The 18,984-nt window shown below is 43.4% G+C and overlaps 1 protein-coding gene across 3 annotated transcripts; it reads right to left on the reverse strand.

Annotated features, from left to right (window-relative positions):
• Nucleotides 1-1,325: 1,325 nt before the first annotated feature.
• On the reverse strand, nucleotides 1,326-18,615 carry CCDC77 (coiled-coil domain containing 77). 3 transcript variants are annotated; one of them, XM_081024165.1, is made up of 12 exons: nucleotides 18,364-18,615; nucleotides 17,263-17,318; nucleotides 16,134-16,350; nucleotides 15,054-15,196; nucleotides 14,013-14,109; nucleotides 11,036-11,108; nucleotides 10,804-10,898; nucleotides 8,045-8,193; nucleotides 6,323-6,845; nucleotides 4,445-4,570; nucleotides 4,168-4,320; nucleotides 1,326-3,015 (listed from the first exon to the last, which is right to left on the reverse strand). In XM_081024165.1, the coding sequence occupies exons 1-12, from the start codon at nucleotides 18,598-18,600 to the stop codon at nucleotides 2,869-2,871; spliced, it is 2,016 nt and encodes a 671-aa protein (XP_080880291.1). In that variant the 5' UTR covers nucleotides 18,601-18,615; the 3' UTR covers nucleotides 1,326-2,868. The 3 variants fall into 3 exon arrangements, with proteins under 3 accessions (XP_080880291.1, XP_080880293.1, XP_080880292.1); XM_081024167.1 differs by lacking the exon at nucleotides 18,364-18,615 and adding an exon at nucleotides 18,198-18,354; XM_081024166.1 differs by lacking the exon at nucleotides 18,364-18,615 and adding an exon at nucleotides 18,062-18,354.
• Nucleotides 18,616-18,984: the final 369 nt, after the last annotated feature.

Consider the following 18,984-nt stretch of genomic DNA (forward strand, 5'->3'; position numbering starts at 1 on the left):
CGCAACTAAAAAACACAGAAATATAGTAATACTAAACATTGTGTGTGTGTGTGTGAATCTATAAACTTCAGAAGTGATCTAGTGAGAATGGTGATATGTACTCAAAAACTTTGCCCCTTGTTCTGGGGCTGACTTTTTTTAACCCTGAAGCAGAGTATCATAAAAGACTCAGAAGAGTGGCCTGAATAATAATAAAAACAATAATACCCCACCCATCTGCCCAGGTTGCCCCAGCCCCTATGGGCAGATGTATAACAGGATGTGTGTGTGTGTATAATATTAAATAAAGGATTGGCTGGAATTACGTTCAGATTAACTTTATGGATAGAGATCTTAGGCAAGGGTTCATAGAAAAAAGGGAGACTGGAGAAGCTCCAGGTTTAGTCTTGGCATCTCCAGTGAACAAGCCTTGAGACACTGGAGCTTCTGCTCCCAGGCAGAGCAGCCAATGCTGCAGCTTCCTGTGGCGCTAGTTATATTACTTTTCCCAACTTGCATCTTTTAAATGTATGTTGGAAAGTGGGAAGGAAACAACTGAAGACATAAAAACTGTGTAATGCTATGCCAGCATGATCCGATATGGTGATCTTCCCATGCATATGGTGAAGCTCCAGTGTCAAACTCACATATTACCATATTCCAGCATTATAGAAATTAATATCTTTGGCCTTCAGTTCTCCACACATGTCTTTATGGCTAAGAGTTAGATGCACATGCCCATATCCCAATCACCTAGGGGCAGCTGTCTACGGACATCCACTTGCGCTAATGGCTCAACATATGTTCAGAGCGTGAGCCAATTTATGTTTGAAGTCTTGGCCTTTTCTTTTCATGGTAGCTGCCCTGTTCCCCCCATTTCCTCATCTCCATTTCCACCATAAGTACAAATGCATTTCAGGACTTCATCTCATCATATACAAGCATTCTTGCTATCATCTTTCAAGCAAGCGGATTTGGAAGATCCGCAATCGGGGGGAAAAGGAAAGCTGGGAATAGGCTCTACCTTTTGGAGGAAATTGGGCAACACTGGCTAGTGCAATCTTTTATTGACTTTGCCATGCAACCTACAGGTTTGATTGCCAGGCACTTGCGAAGGATCACAGAACTTAATTTAGACATGAGAACCTGTAGCCCTCCAGATGTTGCTGGACTGCAACTTCCATAATCTCTTACCATTGGCCATGCTGGCCGAGACTGATAGGACCTGGAGTCCAACATCTGGAGGGCCACAGGTTCTCTACCTCACCCATCTGACTAGATTGCCCCCCCCCCCAATATTCCTGTAAGGGACAACACAACTGTGTTTTTAATTAATCTATTTAGAAGTGTTTCAACTCCAATTTTATTATAAAATTTGAAGAAATCGACAAGTATAGCATAGAAGGTACAAAATACAAAGAGACACGGCTTAGGCATGTTCAATTACTGTACAGCATTTTGCTCTTCAGAGATCCTCAAGGTGTTGTGTGTAAGCATGTCCAAATCATTACAATCCAGTTCAAGCCAGATGAGAATATAGTTTTGATGTTATTATGTTACCGGTGCAGGCAAAGAGCACCTAACACATCACATTTAATATTTGCAGTGCAAACAGTCTCATCTACATTACTCTTGCTTACCGTGTCAGATTTCTAAGGGGAAAAAACCAAAATCCATCTGCCTGCCTGCTGTTTTGCATTCTCAGCTTCTTGCTTACTGTAACTGCTGGCTTTCTTTAAAGAAAGCAATGAGGCGCAAACAGACTTTCCAGCTGTAGTGATTCTTGTTGTGAATTCTGTCTGGAGGTGCACGTTAGCGTTTACACATTAGCAGCACTGTGATATGGCTGTTTTAAGTACCCACACAAAGCCACAAGAGAATGGAGACCAGAAACCTCAAAAGGGATAAGACTTCAGATAGGATCACTTGGAAGGTTATATATTTCCTGCATGGAAAGCACTTCCCTCTAGGAAAAAATATGGAAACCAAGTGTGACATATTGGTCAAAGGCAAGCAATTGCTTGCATTAAGACTTGCATTTCAGCTTGCAGAGGTGGTAGGAAATGGAAGCCTTGGTGACAAATACCAAGAGAAATGTTAAATTAATGTCAAGTTTAATGCTATAGCAGGGGACAAATGATGCTGCCTCACAACACTTCAAGTGTTTATCTTGCGGCAGAAGATATTCTGTAAGAAAACCTAAGCGAGACCCACAACTGAAGCAGCACTTGTACAACCCGACTCGAGTCGCATTTCTTTGGAAGCAAATTCTTTGGGGTTCTTAATTTTCTTCCTGCCCTGCAACACAACAGAGCAGATTTGGAAGTGTGTGGAGTTCCGCTGTGTGAGTAAAAGGTGTTCTGCTTGCGCAACTATTTAGCTGAATACTGCCCACAAGTGTGGATGTAACCAAGGGCTTCTCTTCAAACAAACTGTCACCCACCCATTACAGAGTAATTCCTGAGGGACATAGGGAAGTCGCTTCCCTCTTTTTAATAACCACCGACACACATAGTATGAGATCTACTTGAGCTGGTTTCTGGAGATGCCTGAATATTGCATCATTCTTAGAACAGATGAAAACATTCCTGCAAGCTGCAAGAGCAACGTAAAAGTTAGCCAATGACTCCAGCTCAATCTGTGCATAAACTGACATTGAGAAAAGCAGGAAGCCAATTCTAAACCCATGTAAAAAAATAAAAATAAAGTAAGAGAGTTTCCTTCCAAACCTCACATTAGGTTTAATGGGTTCCTTAAGCCCTGGAGTATAAAGTTACATCCTAGAGCCACAGTAAGCTCCACGTGGTGTCACAAAATAAAGATACGAGAAAGCTGTTGCAACAATGGCCTTTATCTATATGCCACTGGTGTTGGCCGGCATGTCTCTTATTAGCAGGCTCTGAGCTCATTTTCTAGCCCATAGATCTTTGACTTTAAATTTTTCAATTCCCCTTGAATTTTTTTAGTTCTCCTATTCCCCTGGCGAACTTCCTGCAGAATTGCAAGGTCTTGCTCTGGCCCCGCAGTTGCCGTCACCTAGAGAGGGAAACAAAAACAGATGGATATATAAAGGTTCAGTCAACTTGACCATTATTTTTCAAAAGGTGCATTGGCACCCTAAATGAAGAAAATAATGGACAGGATCAAATGCCTGTATAGTCCCACACAAGCATCTTCCACCTTAGTCTAGCACTCTTTGTGTCCTCAAAGGAAGAAGAGTCCTTTAAAAAATAGTAGCAACACTGAGTCGGAGAACCATTTTTCCAGCTTCAGCTAGTATGGCAACTACAACGCTTCCCGAAAAAAGCTGGATCTCACCGTGGTAATTTCTGTTCTTGTTATCTCCAGGTTAGACTATTGCAGGGTTAAGTCAACCTGGTATCCTCTAGATCAGGCTTCCTCAAACTCCAGATGTTTTGAGACTACAATTCCCATCATCCCGGACCACTGGTCCAGCTAGCTAGGGCTCATGGGAGCTGTAGGGCTGAGTTTGAGGAAGCCTGCTCTAGATTGTGGTTTGGCTATCCTGGGGTCTGTTGGCTACTGCTGTCCCTTCCTGCAATTCGTCATTTTCAAAAAACTTATAGGGTTAAAAAAATGCTTTCTTGACTGCTTTTGTGGGTCTCCCTGTTGGGTTGCCAAAAGGTTTGTGGCCATCCAAGCCTTCTCCTCACCCCATTTTTCTATCTGTTTTTAAAAACTGGATGGTTCACAACATAAAAATAAAAAATGAGAACACAAAATGCATAATAGAACAAAAGCAAACCAATAATCCCTGTCCCACAAACTCATTAAAAGGCCAGTCAAAACTATAGCGAAAGGGATACCAGATCAATTTTGAACATCTCCATTCACAGCTAGCAGGATTTCTAGTTGTAGGCCAGTGTTTGTTTATTTTTCTTCCTTGTAACAGAATTGAATATTGCACCAGAGGAATTCTCTGTCTGAACATTCAAAATCAATTCTACCTAGGACTCAACTACACAACTGCAAACAAAACGTTTTAAGAGTGTTGTAAAGTGCATTATACAAATGTGACTCTAGATGGCGATAGCGAGCTATGGCAAATTCAATATATTTTTCAAAATGTTTTTTAAAAAAGGATTTTCACAGCGTTTTTTATACATGTCTAGGTTCCACCCTAGTGGATCTCAGTCCTGTCCTTCTCCTGGTCATAACAACACTTACCTTGAAAAGCAGTCGCTCCACCTCCTTCAGACTTTGCCGAAGTTGTTTGATGTCTGTCTTAAAGCCTTCCACCTCCATGCAACGCCGTTTCTCCAAGGCCTCATAGCGCTGGGTCATCAGCTGCAGGCGCTTCCCCATCTTTTCTGAGCGTTCCTTTTGAAAGCAAACAGAAGATTACAGATCCCGTGAATAACTCTTGCAATAAAGAGGATGGAGGAGACTATCACAGCATGCCAAAGTGGTTGCTAAGCTTGACAGCAGCAGGGCAAGGCATTACCTTGAAGATCTCTCGTCCTACATCTCCTTCCTCTCGAATCTTAGCCAGCTGCTCTTCCAGGGAAACGCACTGCTCTCGGAACATGTTTGATAGCCGCTGTTCCTGTGTTAATCGCTCCTGTAGCCTCTGTGATTGAGACATACACACACACACACACACACACACACACACACCTTGGCTTATAAAATGCTATAAAGCAGAGAGAGACCTTATGCAGAACTGCTTCCTTCCTAAACAGCACTATGAAGGCAACTAGATCACCCTGAATAGTTAGTGGCTTCTATTATGACAAAGAAGGGCATTAGCAGGACCACCCTGTGCTTGTTTTAAAGCTAAGTTGGTTTGAGACACTAATAGTACTTTAGCTCACATGCTCTAGTTGCAACACTTTAGAATTCAACAAGTCAACTTTGCACGGACAGCAAATGAACAATGGGCACCAAACTGAACTATGTTCGGAGTTGTGTGTATGTTGCCTGGACAATGAACACAGATAACTATTTGTGTGTCTGAGGACTATTTTTAACCCCCTTTTCCCCTCCACTGCACACTAAAACAGACCCATTTTTTTCAGTCTTTCAACAACAGCGACAAGTGATATGCTATAAAGGAATGAATGAATTACAGAACTACTAATGATAATAAAGGAAAGAGGCACTCTCAACCTGTCAGGAATTAATTTTTTATTATTATTATTATTATTATTATTATTATGTATTTAATTATTTATTTATACTCTGCCTTTTTCCCTGATGGGAAGGCAGCTTACAGATAAAAATAAGAAGCGCTAACAACATAGTATTTTTAAAAAATTGATAGAATTAAAACTAGATACATATATAAAAATTATAAAAACATACCAATAATTACAATGAAAACAACAGAGGACCAGCCCTTTCATTAAAAGCAATCAGTTCCCAAAAGCCTTTTGGAACAAGAAAGTCTTCACCTGCTGGTGGAAAGACAGCAAGGAGAGAGCCAGTCTAGCTTCTTTAGGGAGGGAGTTCCAAAATATGGGAGCAGCCACCAAGAAGGCCCTTTCCTGCATCCTTACCAAGCATATCTGTGAGGGTGGCATGATCAAGAGAAGGGCCTCCCCTGAAGATCTCAAAACCTGGGCAAGTTTGTATGAGGAAATACGTTGTTTCAGACAGCCTGGACCTAAGTTAGGCAGAGCTTTACAGGTCATAACCAGCACTTTGAACTGTGCCTGGAAACTGACCCAGTCGCCAGTGGAGCTGCTTTAACAAGGGAGACGTATGTCCCCTATAACCGGCCTCAATCAACAACCTGGATGCAGATCTTATACAAACTTTTACATCACCAAGTGAACAGCCCCACTAGATCAGAACAAAGGCTAATCTAATCCACTTTTCTGTTCTCTTAGTGGCCAACCAGATGCCTCTGGGAAGTTCACAATCAGGCCTTGAGCACAATATCCTCCTGTGGTGAGGAAAAAGCTACTCTTGATACCGGGGGATTAAAAAAGAAGACATGACTGGCACGGCAGGACTGGCTTTTTTCGGGCCCACGCAGGACCAGTCTGGATAGCTGGCCTTGGTGAAGATTTGACGTTTTCATCCCCAAAAAGTTTTTGATTTGAGTTTCTACTGAAATGAGGCTGCATTTTAATGCTGTATTTTAATCTTGTTTTTAAGTTGTATTTTAATCAATTGTTTTTATACCTGGTGTTAGCCACCCTGAGCCCAGTCTTAGCTGGGGAGGGTGTGGTATAAATAAAATAATAATAATAATAATAATAATAATAATAATAAGCTACATCTCAATGTGCCACAGCACCAGGGGATGTTGACATTTCATGGTAATATATGTTTGAACCTTCAGAAAGCACAGTTAGTTTATAGCAGTCCCTGTTACCTTAATCTCTGCACAGTATCGTTTACGGCATTCATGCTCTGCTCGTGAAACGTGCTTGGCACCTCTGTCTTGCATTTTCCTCCTGCCAGGAGAAACTCTGCCAATAGAATACCGGTACGGGCTGCTGTCCCACCGCTCTGGGCTGCTTTCCCACTGTTCCGGGCTGCCGTCCCACTGCTCCGGGCTGCTGTCCCACCGCCCAGGGCTGATGCCTTGCTGGCCACTGTCCTGCCTTCTCCTGATGTCTCCTGAACCTTGGCCACTGCCTCGCCGGCCGCTGTCTTGGCTTCTATTGATGTCCTCCGACACTCGGCCGCCGTCCTGCCTTCTCTTGATGTCCTCCCGACCTCGGCCGCTGTCCCACCGGATCCTGCTCCACTTGGGTGCTACTTTTCTTTTGTCCAGCTTCCTCAGCAGCATGTCCTTCTCTGCCATCCAGGATTTCTCATTTGCCCGTGCGTCAAACTTCATCTGGAGAAAATCTCTGGTGCTCTCGTGCAGCAAGTTCTGAACTTTGTGGTAACTGGAGAGAGGAATGGCAATGAACCGGTCACCAGTTTCTTCCCCTGCTCTTCCATTATCCCACTTACAAATTGGGGTGGGGATCAATGGCTTGACAGTGCAATTCACTTTGTCAACGGGCAGCTGTCCCTGGCTTTGGACCCACATGAAACCACTGTGAGGGACCTCAACATAAAGAGGCTGTCTTATATTAGAATCTTTGATCCATGCCTTATATTGGAGTCATTTGTTCATCTAGTTCAATACAGTCATACCTTGGGTTGAATGCGCTTCGGGTTGAGTGCGTTCGAGTTGCGCTCTGTGGCAACCCGGAAGTAACGGAGTGTGTTACTTCTGGGTTTCGCCACTTGCGCATGCGCAGACGCTCAAAATGATGTCATGCGCATGTGCAGAAGCGGCGAAAAGCGACGCGTGCGTGCGCAGACGTGCCGTCGCTAGTTACTTTTGCTTCTAGATGCGAACGGGGCTCCAGAACGGATCCCGTTCGTATCCAGAGGTACCACTGTATTGTCTATTCTGACTGTCAGCAGCTCACCAGACTTACCAAGCAATACACAAGATCCTTTGGTTGGAGATCCGGTTATCTAACTTGGGACCTCATATGTATGCAAAGGATGTGCCTTACAACTGAGCTGTGAACCCTCCCTCAAATTAAAGCCAGCACCCAGAGCCATGCTTCTCCCCATACCTGAGTAGGGACCCAAACCCTGGACCATCATATTAAAAATATGATGTTCTACTGACAAGAGCTACATGTATGCATGCTTATAATGAGTCCAAGTTCATATCGAAGGAGTAGGAAAGTGCAAATGTATGACTGGTTTCTATGTTATGTTTGCCACTTTATACCTGCTACGAGAGACACAAAGTACCCTGTGACTTCACACAGTATCAAATCAATGCCAATAGGAGGTCCATGCACTGTCTTAATACAGTTGACTAGCACTTCTCCCCATCACAGTAGGGTTTGTTTTTATTGGTCCCACGATATGCTATGAAGGCACAAGAGGTGACCACCTTGCTGAAGCTAAGTAGGTCTGGGTCTGGTCAGTACCTAGGTGGGTGACTGCCTAAGAACCACACGTACATCACCACTGGTTCCATGATGAAAAAAGGTGGGATAGAAGTGTAAGTAAAATAACATAAATAAAATGATTTGTGTTCAGACTGAAAGCAAAGACACATTCTTCTTGCACTTACTTCTGAGTAAGCTCCTTGATCTTCTCCTGGTCCCTCTGATGCTGGACCAGAGACTCTTCTATTCGGATCCGTCTGTCCTCCAGCAATGCTTCAGTTTGTTCCTTGGACAGCTTGGCCTGTTCCTCTAGCTGAGCTTGAAGAGCTTCAACCTAAACAAGTACAGAAAAGGGGGTAGAATTTTCTGTTATGTTTTCCTCTGGCAGAACAGCTAACATTGTTCTATACACAAAGAATAACTGGGAGCCGTAATGTTCAGAAGTGTGATTTCCAGCTTCTTAGAAACCTGTCCAGAGCAGCTAGATGCTGGAGAATAGCAGAAAAATGGCGCCATACCCTCCATATGAACCTTCTCGTCATTTCTTTCTTTGTCACAATGGAAGACTTGATGCTGAACTAGAAGGACCTTAGAAAGAGCTAGCGTGGATATTATTTTTTTGTTCCTGTTGTGAGACCATTATGGAAGTCATTTGGTAAAAAAAATGCATTTGCAAAGTAATCCCGGTCAGGTTCTTGCAATTGCATTTTTAAAAGACCAAAAAAAGAAAAAAAGAGTAGCATTTGATGTTGGATTTGGTTTTTGTTCTTGCTTTTTAACAGGCAACTTTAAGCAGCCTTATTCAGCTATAAAAATAACACTGAAACTCTAGGTTTTGCACAATAAAAAGCTTCATACCTTCATACCTAAACTGTCAATCTTGGAATATAAAAGCAATGCTGAAAACCAATTGGAAAGCTAAGAGATTGTAAGATAGATTGGGGCAGTCAAGCACTACAATGAAAGAGAAATAAGGCAGCTGAATACCCAAATCAATGAACTCTGTTTTTAAGTTCCTTTACTAATTCAATGATCATGCTATTCACTGACCATGATTACTGCAATTGTCATATGACAAGCCAATGATCTGGAGCCATTTACCCCATTTCCCTCCCTTTTTCTCAAATGCACTTGATTCATCACCATATGAATGAGTTGCTAATAGATCAGCTACACTGGTTTACAAATGGGGTGGTGGGGGGGTGCTGTCACAATCAGCCACCCTAAATAAAGATTTAAATTTTTTGAAGTCCAATGCAAAACAGACAACTCTTCTCTGAATATTGTAGCCTCTCTCTTTTTACTGTTGGCTCTGAGCATTTAAAGCAAAAAAACAAAGTTTTATTGAGTGTGATGAGATCATAAGCAAAGAGAAAGAACAGGGTCTCAAATAAATTTACAGCATTGTTTTAAGATGCCTGAGAGTACATACCTGAAAACAAATACCACAGGAATGCCTTACTGACTGACAACAGGAACAAAAACACAAACACGAATGTACTTTTGCTTTAACTCACTGGAAGGTGATGGGGTTAATGTTCTAGAATGGCTTTAAGTATGTTTTAATAATTTGTTTTAAATTGTGCTGTTTTAACAGTCTGATGTTTGCTGCCCTAGGCTCCTACGGGAGGAAGGTTGGGATACAAATTTAATGAATAAAATTAAGCAATGATATACTTCTTGTTGGCTAGCGTTTAAGATAAGTTAACGGAAGAAAGTTAATGGAAGGAATGTTTCCTCTCCTATCTTCCCGGTGGTGCTGTTGGGACAGGACTTTGGAGCAAAGCTCTGGGAGGACCACTTCGCAAAAGGAACAGGAAGAACTTCAAGCCCACCTGAGTTGGCTTACCACTTTTTTTTTGCAGTAAGTACACTAGAGTTGAAGGGACGTGGGTGGCGCTGTGGGTTAAACCACAGAGCCTAGGACTTGCCGATCAGAAGGTCGGCGGTTCGAATCCCTGTGACGGGGTGAGCTCCCGTTGCTCAGTCCCTGCTCCTGCCAACCTAGCAGTTCGAAAGCACGTCAAAGTGCAAGAAGATAAATAGGTACCGCTCTGGTGGGAAGGTAAACGGCGTCTCCTTGAGCTGCTCTGGTTCGCCAGAAGTGGCTTAGTCATGCTGGCCACATGACCTGGAAGCTGTACGCCGGCTCCCTCGGCCAATAAAGCGAGATGAGCGCTGCAACCCCAGAGTCGGTCACGACTGGATCTAATGGTCAGGGGTCCCCTTTACCTTTTACACTAGAGTTGGGGGAGGGTCACAGGGTCAAAGAAAATGTTCAGAGCTGTTCTTCCACTCACCTCCCAAAGGTGTCTCTGTCTCCCTGAGGATGGCCCATCGTACAGGGCAGGGGTAGGCAACCTAAGGCCCGGGGGCCGGATTCGGCCCAACTGCCTTCTCAATCCGGCTCATGGACGGTCCGGGAATCAGCATGTTTTTTACATGAGTAGAATGTATCCTTTTATTTAAAATGCATCTCTGGGTTATTTGTGGGACCTGCCTGGTGTTTTTACATGAGTAGAATGTGTCCTTTTATTTAAAATGCATCTCTGGGTTATTTGTGGGGCATAGGAATTCGCTCATATTTTTTTTCCAAAATATAGTCCAGCCCAACACATGGTCTGAGGGATGGTGGACAACCTTTTAAGCCCATGGCTGAAAAAGGTTGCTGGAAGAGACCACAAGGGCCATCTAGTCCAACCCCACACATGGTCTGAGGGATGGTGGACAAACCTTTTAAGCCCATGGCTGAAAAAGGTTGCTGACCCCTAGTACAGGGGATTATCACTGACCTAAATACTTGCTCCCCTGATTTCAATGGATGGCAACGTGCATAAAATCATGCCCATCACTGGCAAAGCTGACTTTTCACGGAGAAAGAACTATTTGGTTTTAGAGATCTAAAAGCAACAGAAGTCCACCCGGGCTGCACAAAGCCACTTACCTGTAATAAGAGTGTTTGCTCATCTTTATTGTATCTATCCTCATTTTCTGGTTTTTCTCCCTTTTCTGCTGGTTTTGTGGCACTGTGTTTTATACCTAGAGCAGAAATAAAAGTTGAATTGGTAAAGCAAAGCTATGTCACTCCTTTATTTAGATGTCCCCCCCCACGCCCACAATAGCCTCTCTCTTCAGATGTCTTCTTTGATGGAAATAATTTTTAGCTTCTCAGTTACCTGCTTTTGAAGTATGCTTGCCACTTCGATCATGTGAATCCCTGCCCTTGATTAGCTTTTGAGGTATAGTGGCCTGCAAGGACAAAGAGAGTTTATTTTCTGCTCTGCTTTTGAGACAGGCTTCAGTAGCAATACGATGCAAAAAGCCTTAGAGGGAAAGGAATTCTAAAGTAAAATAGGCACATGACTGAATCCCAGAATGCAACATGAACTTGTGGCTCGGTTCTCCCTGCAGCTTCATTACTCTAGCAGCCCAGTTCCTAGAAGGGCACTTCTACCCATGTTGTGTGTACAGGTCTCATCTAGTTCTGCCACCCAACAGCACCAAATGGGTGGTGTTTCACTGCTGGAGTTGGGCTTCAGAATTAGGAGTCAGCTTGCCCCTGATTACCAAGATTCTGTTCTGGGACCTAAGCGTTGCTCCCTTAGCACTGCAATGTACAGGACTGGGTCTGTATGCACCCATCTGTAGTGCTCCATGAAGTCACAAGCGAAGCACAGAACGGCAGCTGAAACAATTACAATCTTGTCTTGTGCTTGCCAGCTTCAAAGTGAACACTGTCAGAGCTTCCTGAATGCATTCAGATGTACAGAATTCAGGGAGGCAGAGAATTAGGTAGAGGGGGATGATATCCATCTGGCCGCAGAAAAGGCTTCTGCTTACAGAAGTTTTCCCTTTCTCTCCCTTCTGCTCCACAGATGTGCTCTGGAGTGTTGGGGGACAGAAAGGAGAAGGGGTTTTTTTTTGGTGTGGGGCGTGTTGCTCAGACAAACACAGAACATTGACTAGGGTTGAGGAGGCCTAAGCCACACCTACATCCTACAATGTTGTGTGCATTTCCTGCTTTTGGAAGACAGGTGGAGCTACAACCCATTGTGCTGTCTTTTCATCCTGGGAGGAATGTGCAAACCATTACTGCCCTGCAGAGTCAGTTTCTTTTTCTGTTTAATGCAAAAAATCAGGGTTGTAGCTCTTGCTCTGACATTATAACCCCCACACTAGTAGCATGTCCTTGTTAGGCCTGAGCATTCCTAAAACCTTTTGTGGAAGTAACCAAGTAAATGTGCTCAAAATCAGGAAACTGGACACCAAGCCCCTTGTTACAAGTGTCTTTCTCATCTTTGTATACAGTGGTGCCTCGCAAGACAAAATTAATTCGTTCCGCGAGTTTTTTCGTCTAGCGAATTTTTCGTCTTGCGAAGCACGGTGTCGGAAAAGTTTTGGGAAAGCTTCAAAAATCACCAAAAAACTCAAAAAAGGCTACCACACCGCGTTCTATGAGTTGCTCCTTGAAGTCAAGTCGCAACTGTATTAACGGTGTTAAGAAAAAGGAAACAAACTTGCAAAAAACGCGAGACGTTTTCGTCTTGCGAAGCAAGCCCATAGGGAAATTTGTCTTGCGAAGCAGCTCAAAAACCGCAAAACCCTTTCGTCTAGCGAGTTTTTCGTCTTGCGAGGCATTCGTCTTGCGGGGCACCACTGTACTTGCTGGCAAAATCAAAAACGAGCAAACCTCCGGAACAAATAATGGTAGACAGCTGGTTGAAATCATTTGCGTAGACTGTTTTAAGTAGCTGTTTTTGCAGAGATAACAGTTGCTTTTTAAAGACAACCCACTGGAATTTGTAACTATGTAAGGCACTGGATTTAGTGGTATGGGATAAAGTCCACACACTTTTAATAAATAATAATAATAATAATAATAATAATAGTACCCCACCCAACTGACTGGATTTCCCCAGCCAGCCACTCTGGGCGGCTTCGAGCAGATATAACAACACAATAAAATATTAAACATTAAAACTTCCCTATACACACACACACACACCAATTACTTCTTAAGACAGTGGTACCTTGGAACTGGAACGTAATCCGTTCCGGAAGACCATTCAAGTTCCCAGGCGCGGCTTCCGACTGGCCAACAGCTAGGTTTTTGCACAGCGGAAGCCATGTAAGACATTAGTGTTCTAGGGAACATTAGAAAATCGGAGCACTTACCGCCAGCTTATTGTTGTTCGGGAGCCAAAACGTTTGAGAACGGAGCCTTTCGAGTTTTGAGGTACCATTGTAATAGCAACAATATTAACTACAGTCATAACCTGGCTTGGATCCTGAGTTGCCCTTTTTAGGAAGAACTTTAGTGCAGTGGGGGTTCCTACTGACAGGCTTTCAGCCCCTAGTACCAATTTCTAAACCTTCTGCAGCAGATTTTCACAGTGCACCCGGGGATGTGGGGGAAACTGTCAGAAATGACCTCCCCATGGGAGTATCCCATGAGCAAAATGCATCTAAAGGGAATTAAGGATCCTAATCCCTATTAATCAATTTCAATTTTTAAGATACCTGAAGTGGGTATAGGCAGAATAACTACAGCTATCATTGTTTTATCTTAAGTTTTTGCAAAGCAGAAGATTAAGAAATGAATAACAGCATATAAGCAATTTCAAAAAAGGAAAGACCGCAGATCTGTTGAGCTAGATATCTGACAAAGTGGGCTCTGACCAATGGAAACTTTTACAGTATCACAATATATTTATTAGGCTTTGCTTAATGGGTTACTTTGTGAAGGCTATTCCACAGTTACAGATTTTAGAAGGATAGTTCTGTTAGCCTACTTTTGCTTAGGGATTTAGAGTGCAATCCTTTGCACACTTACCCAGAAGCAGGCTGAACTCAGCAGGGTTTACTTCTGAGAAGACATTCACAGGATTGTGTAGCATGGCATATAGTTATTTCCACTCCAGAAATTTACTCTGGCTATTTCACCATATATTGCTGCAATTCTTTACCGTTTGTCACAGTTTACTATTGTTACTTTACATGTCACATCCTGCTGTACTTTATTGTCTTAATATGCTTTGTGAACCACCAAAGGCAATGCCTTTAATGTAATTTATATCTCACAGAGGCAACATAGAACAGTTTAGAAAGAACCTGAAATAAAAATGTCTTGTAGGTTAACAGAGGTGCTCTTACCTTGTGAGGTGGTTCTTTGCAGAAATAGGTAACTTCGCCACTGTCTGTTCCCAGTAAAGCCAAAAGATGCTGGATCTTCTTTCTATCCTCCAGCTCTCTGAAATCAGTTTAAAGGACAGTGACTTATTTCTGTTCCCAAAGGCACTAGTGGGTGCACCTCTAAGGCCAACTAGTGGAAGCCCAGGAAACATCCAAGAAGTGGGAATAGATAGCTTGCCTGTCTGTCTGCATACACTGGAGAAATTCTCTTTCCTGTAGAATCTGGCTGCTGAACAAGATCTTACGTTAAGACAGTGTGTAGTGAAAGGCCCCCAGTTTTCCCTATCCTATTTCTTTCTCTCTTCTCACTAATGTTGCATCTGTTCCACAAAGAATTGACAGGGCATATAGTAGCTCCTCCCTACTCAAAATGAGGACTCAGATTGCCAACTGCTCTGCATATTCTAACATAGCAGTTCAGCAAAAAGGAAAGAAATAGTCTCTGAAGCCCTTCCAGCCTGGTGTAACAGGCCATTGGGCCATCTAGTCAAGCACTCTGTTCTCACCATGGTCAAACAGCTGCCTGTGAGAAGCCTGTAAACAGAACCTGAGCACTGTCGCCACCTAGTGTCACATTTGTATATTGCACTTTACATCACACTTAAAACCTTTTATTTGCAGCTGTGAAAACTCTTTTTTATCCCCTTTCTCCATGCTATGCATAACTTTATAAACATCTAACATGTCACCTCTTATTTGCCTTTTCTCTAAACTAAAAAGTGCCAAATGCTGCAACATTTCCTTGGGTGGGAGTTGCTCCACCTCTTTATCATTTTGCTTGCCCTTTTCCGAGACTCTAGGACAACAGCAGAGGGGATGGGACAGCAGCACATCTACTTTAGAATAGGTAGCATGCACCACATTCTTCCCTGTAGATCTCTTCATGTGGGAGAGAACAGCAGGTATCTCAATCCCTGTAACTTTAAAAAGAAATGGCACAAACATGCCGCTCCCCTCTGTTCTGCAGGCTGTTTTTTCACTCTTCCCACCTAGGCAACAAACCTGATTTTCAGCCTATCGTTCTCAGCATAAAGGCGCAAGACGTGCTCCCTCTCCTGAAAGAGGAAAACCTGCATGTCACTCAGAGCCTTCTGCAGCTCTGCGATTTCTTCTTCTCGCTGACGCATTTCCCATTGTAATTTGTGCTGCAGGGGGGAAAGGGAAACATATTGTTATTGATCACCTAGCCGTTACAGCAAAGGTAGGGCAGAGACAGGGTTCCTCATTGCTCACTGGGAAACAAATACTGTACTGATGAAATAACATTTGCTCCAAATCCCCGGATTACTACTCACAACTGTTTCATATACCTATTAAATAGTACGAAAGACCAGAACAGAACACTGTGGAACCCAGCAGCACAATTGCTATGAGGCCACATAAGTTTCCCAGTGCTAGTCCTGGTAGTGACCCTGGAAGTGGGAGTGGGATCACTGCGACAAGGCACCATTGTGCCCCAACCCAAGTTACGCCAGGATGATATGATGGTCCACTATTGAAAACTAACATTCTGAGATTCTCCAACACCAACTCAGCCAGTTCAGTCACAGAAGCTGCTGGGCAGCGGCACTGGCAAGACACCAGCAAAATCCCCCTTTTGCCTTTCTGACCCTACATTAGGTACAACCCCTTACATCCCATCTGTATTTGATTGATATTAGTTTTCAATAAAATAAGCTACTGGTTTAATAGTTGCCATATTAGAAATCATTTTATTTAGGATGAGGCTAAGGGTTTGACACTCAAACCCAGGTTTATAGTTTTAAAACTGAGCAGCAAAAAGACTTCACTGCTCAATACTTGAACTTAAATATTAAGTATTAAGGGTCCTTCCCAGAGCTATAGATAACTCTGGCAGCTGCTGCCAGGCCCCACTCCATTCCCATTTACTTCTCTTTGTATTTTCAAAATGGACCAACACTCGTCACTTGGAATTTCCCAGAAAATCCAAGATGGCAAATACTCTCTTTGCAAACCAAGTAACAAAGCACATCAGCAAACACTAAATCCTAATTCAAAATACTAAACCTGGCTTTGCCAACCACCAGATAAACTGATCCATTCACCCATCTTTTCCCATACCTGCTCATCATGTGATGCTTTATATTTCTCCAGTCTTTGGACCAGTTCCTCATGCTCTTCATCAAAGTCTGCAATCTTCTTTCGGTAGTATTCCAGCAGTTGCCGGGAAGGGCGGAGAAAGGCCAGACGTTCGTTGATTGAAGGAAGAGGAGTACAATCATTCTGGTGAGGTGATGGGAAACTAGGAGATTTGGGGGAGCCATGGCCGGCAGCTGACCTGAACACCATGATTGAATATAACAATAACAATTCTATTACAAAGTCATAAAGACTACCAAATCTCAATTCTTGCAGTTAGCAATAACATAAAAACACAGAACGGTTTCACACAGGTCACAAAATCTAGACCTGAATTTAATCTATCCCACCTCCAGTTTCTCAAAAGCTGTGGCAGGCTCCCTTTGGGGAAAATGGAACACCTGGAAAGGATTCTGAAACTTTCTTTCCCACTAGACAAAAACTGAGTGGTATTATTGCTCCTTGGGAGAGGACCCTCAGTGATCCATCTTTGAGAAACTCAATTTCCCCTAAAGAAGGTACCTTTCCCCTACCTTTTGTGAAACCTTTTTGGACAAAGGCATGACTAAGCACACCCAAACATCCAAAGGTGTCAAAATTGGCATTGTTCCACATCCAAAATTGGCTCTTCCACTTCACCACACTCATGCATCAGCATATACATGCAGGAAACACCTGAAAGATGCATGGGGATTTCAGGGTATTTGAATTCCCACCTGCTCTTGGGAATTTCCTCACCTTGTCCTCTGTACAGATACTTTCCTTTGTGTTGCTCATTTAAGGAAAAAGGGGGAAATTAGCACAAAGACAAGAATTGGTTGTGTGTGGTCTGCACGTGTGTACACAAGAGTGGAATGGGCAGCCACACCCACATTAGCCTTGGTTATGCCACAGCTTTTGGCCCATGCAGTCCTTAAGGGGCTGGCCAGCAAGGAACGTGGCCTTTGGACCGACAAAGGTTGGACAACTTTGTCTTAGGGGTAGGTAGGTACCAAGCTACAATACAATGTTCTATTTCTAAGTGTGGAATGGCAGATGGTCTTCAAGAAAAGATATTAATAATATTTAATACAAATGAAGAGGAAATCAAGCAGTCAGTTCCTTGACATACCTTTTGGAGGCAGAGGGTGTTCTTGGAGAGGAAGTCATGTCGCTCACTCCTACCACCTGTAGTAGTGTCAAATATACCTTTTTTTACTCTTTGGTAACATAAGCATAAAGCCAAAGGTTCAGAGAAAGTGTATTAATGGTTCTCTAGTGGCCCATTTTTATTTCCTCACAAACAGATGCATGCGCTCAAAGAAAGTGGTTTAAGAACCAAATTCACATGAAATCAAGCCGTGCTGCAGCCAACAATTTTTCAATCTGATATGGCAAACTATGCACTTTTAACAGGCTTCATACACGATAGTGCACATATAAATGATTTATTACATTTATCCTATCACACAGAGCTAGGAATTTCAACCAAAAGGCCCCTACCTTTCTTCATGGGCTAATGTATGCTACGCAATGGGAAAGGTAGCAGGGATAGTCAAAACAGGAAGGATGTCATGGGAAGGGGTAGAGAGAAATAAAGTAATATGACTGTCGGACAGGTGGCTTAAATTGTGGCAAGTTGTTATGAGCAGATGCTAGCAAGGCAGGTACCTAGGGCTGGTGAAACCGTTTTACCACCCCACCCCGCTTTTTATCCCTGAAACAGCTGTGAGGTTGAGTGGTCTCAGAGACCGTGACTGGTCCAGGATTACTTTTAGCTAAAAAGGAACTTAAACCCAACTCCCCCCAAGCCCAAATTGCTAGGCAACACAACACGTTGGTTGCCTCCAACCCCCCACCCCAAAATAATCTAGGAGGGCTGGCTGTAAACCTATATATTTGCCTGCTTGGGCATATTTTTGGGGACCCACCTGATTTCTGTGGCTGTAAGATCTTTTACATTGCTTCTGAGTATTGCGTTTTAATGGTTGTAACCCGCTGTAATAGTAATAATAAGTGGGGAGCTTTACTCTCCTAGTCATCTGAATTAGACGTTCCCCAACTTAACTTTTAAAGATGAAAATCAAACAGGAGCCCCTTCCTTTCTGTCCTAGCAAAGCACCGTGAACCCGCCCCACGGAGCAAGCAGTTTGCATCGTGTCTCTCTCCGCTCCTGCCCCACTTCAGCCATCCCGCGCCTCCCCGCCGCTCACCCCAAACATACAGTACTAACCGCTCTAACACTCCCGTTCGCGCCGCAGCTAGTGCTCCTCTCAACCGACAAACCAAAAAGCCAAGCCGAGGGCCCCTCCGCGCCTACAAGTATTCTCCAATCGCAAGAGCTGTGAGAAACGGAGCCGGAGCTTTTCGCCCAATCCCAGCTCTCTTGCCATCCAGCAATACTTTTAAACTCTCGTTTACAAGGGGAAACGAAGCCCAAACGTGGGAAGAAAGGAAAGCGGCGGCGCATGCGAGGAGTCGGCGATAGGCTTATAGAGGCATGTTAAAAGTTAATCCAAACCCTTCGCCAAAACGAAAGCAAAGAAGGAATTAACATAAATCAAAGCAAATCGTTTTCTGGTATCTTAAATCCCCATTTAAGTGAGTAATAAATTACTACGTCGTTTATTTCCAGAGAAGCCGCCCTGTTAATCAGTTTGCAGCAGCACTAAGAGCAGGCACCCCCAATTTTCGGCCTGCCAGATGTTTTGGACTACAATTCCCATCATCCCTGACCACTGGTCCTGTTAGCTAGGGATCATGGGAGTTGTAGGCCAAAACATCTGGAGGGCCGCAAGTTGGGGATGTCTGACTAAGAGCCTTGGGATACTTTCAAAAGTACAGCAAATTCCTA

The sequence above is a fragment of the Podarcis pityusensis genome (genome assembly GCF_964106645.2).
Source record: "Podarcis pityusensis genome assembly, chromosome: 10".
In the NCBI taxonomy this organism is placed as follows: Eukaryota; Metazoa; Chordata; class Lepidosauria; order Squamata; family Lacertidae; genus Podarcis; species Podarcis pityusensis.

Bases quoted from the DNA above. Each gene is read 5' to 3' on its own strand.
- CCDC77 (XM_081024165.1), bottom strand. From the start codon at position 18,600: ATGCGCCGCCGCTTTCCTTTCTTCCCACGTTTGGGCTTCGTTTCCCCT. The intron at 15,197-16,133 runs GTATGGGAAAAG...TCCCCCCTGCAG, and splicing joins AAGCATCACATGATGAGCAG to CACAAATTACAATGGGAAAT. The intron at 6,846-8,044 runs GTAAGTGCAAGA...TCCTCTCTCCAG, and splicing joins ATCAAGGAGCTTACTCAGAA to TTACCACAAAGTTCAGAACT.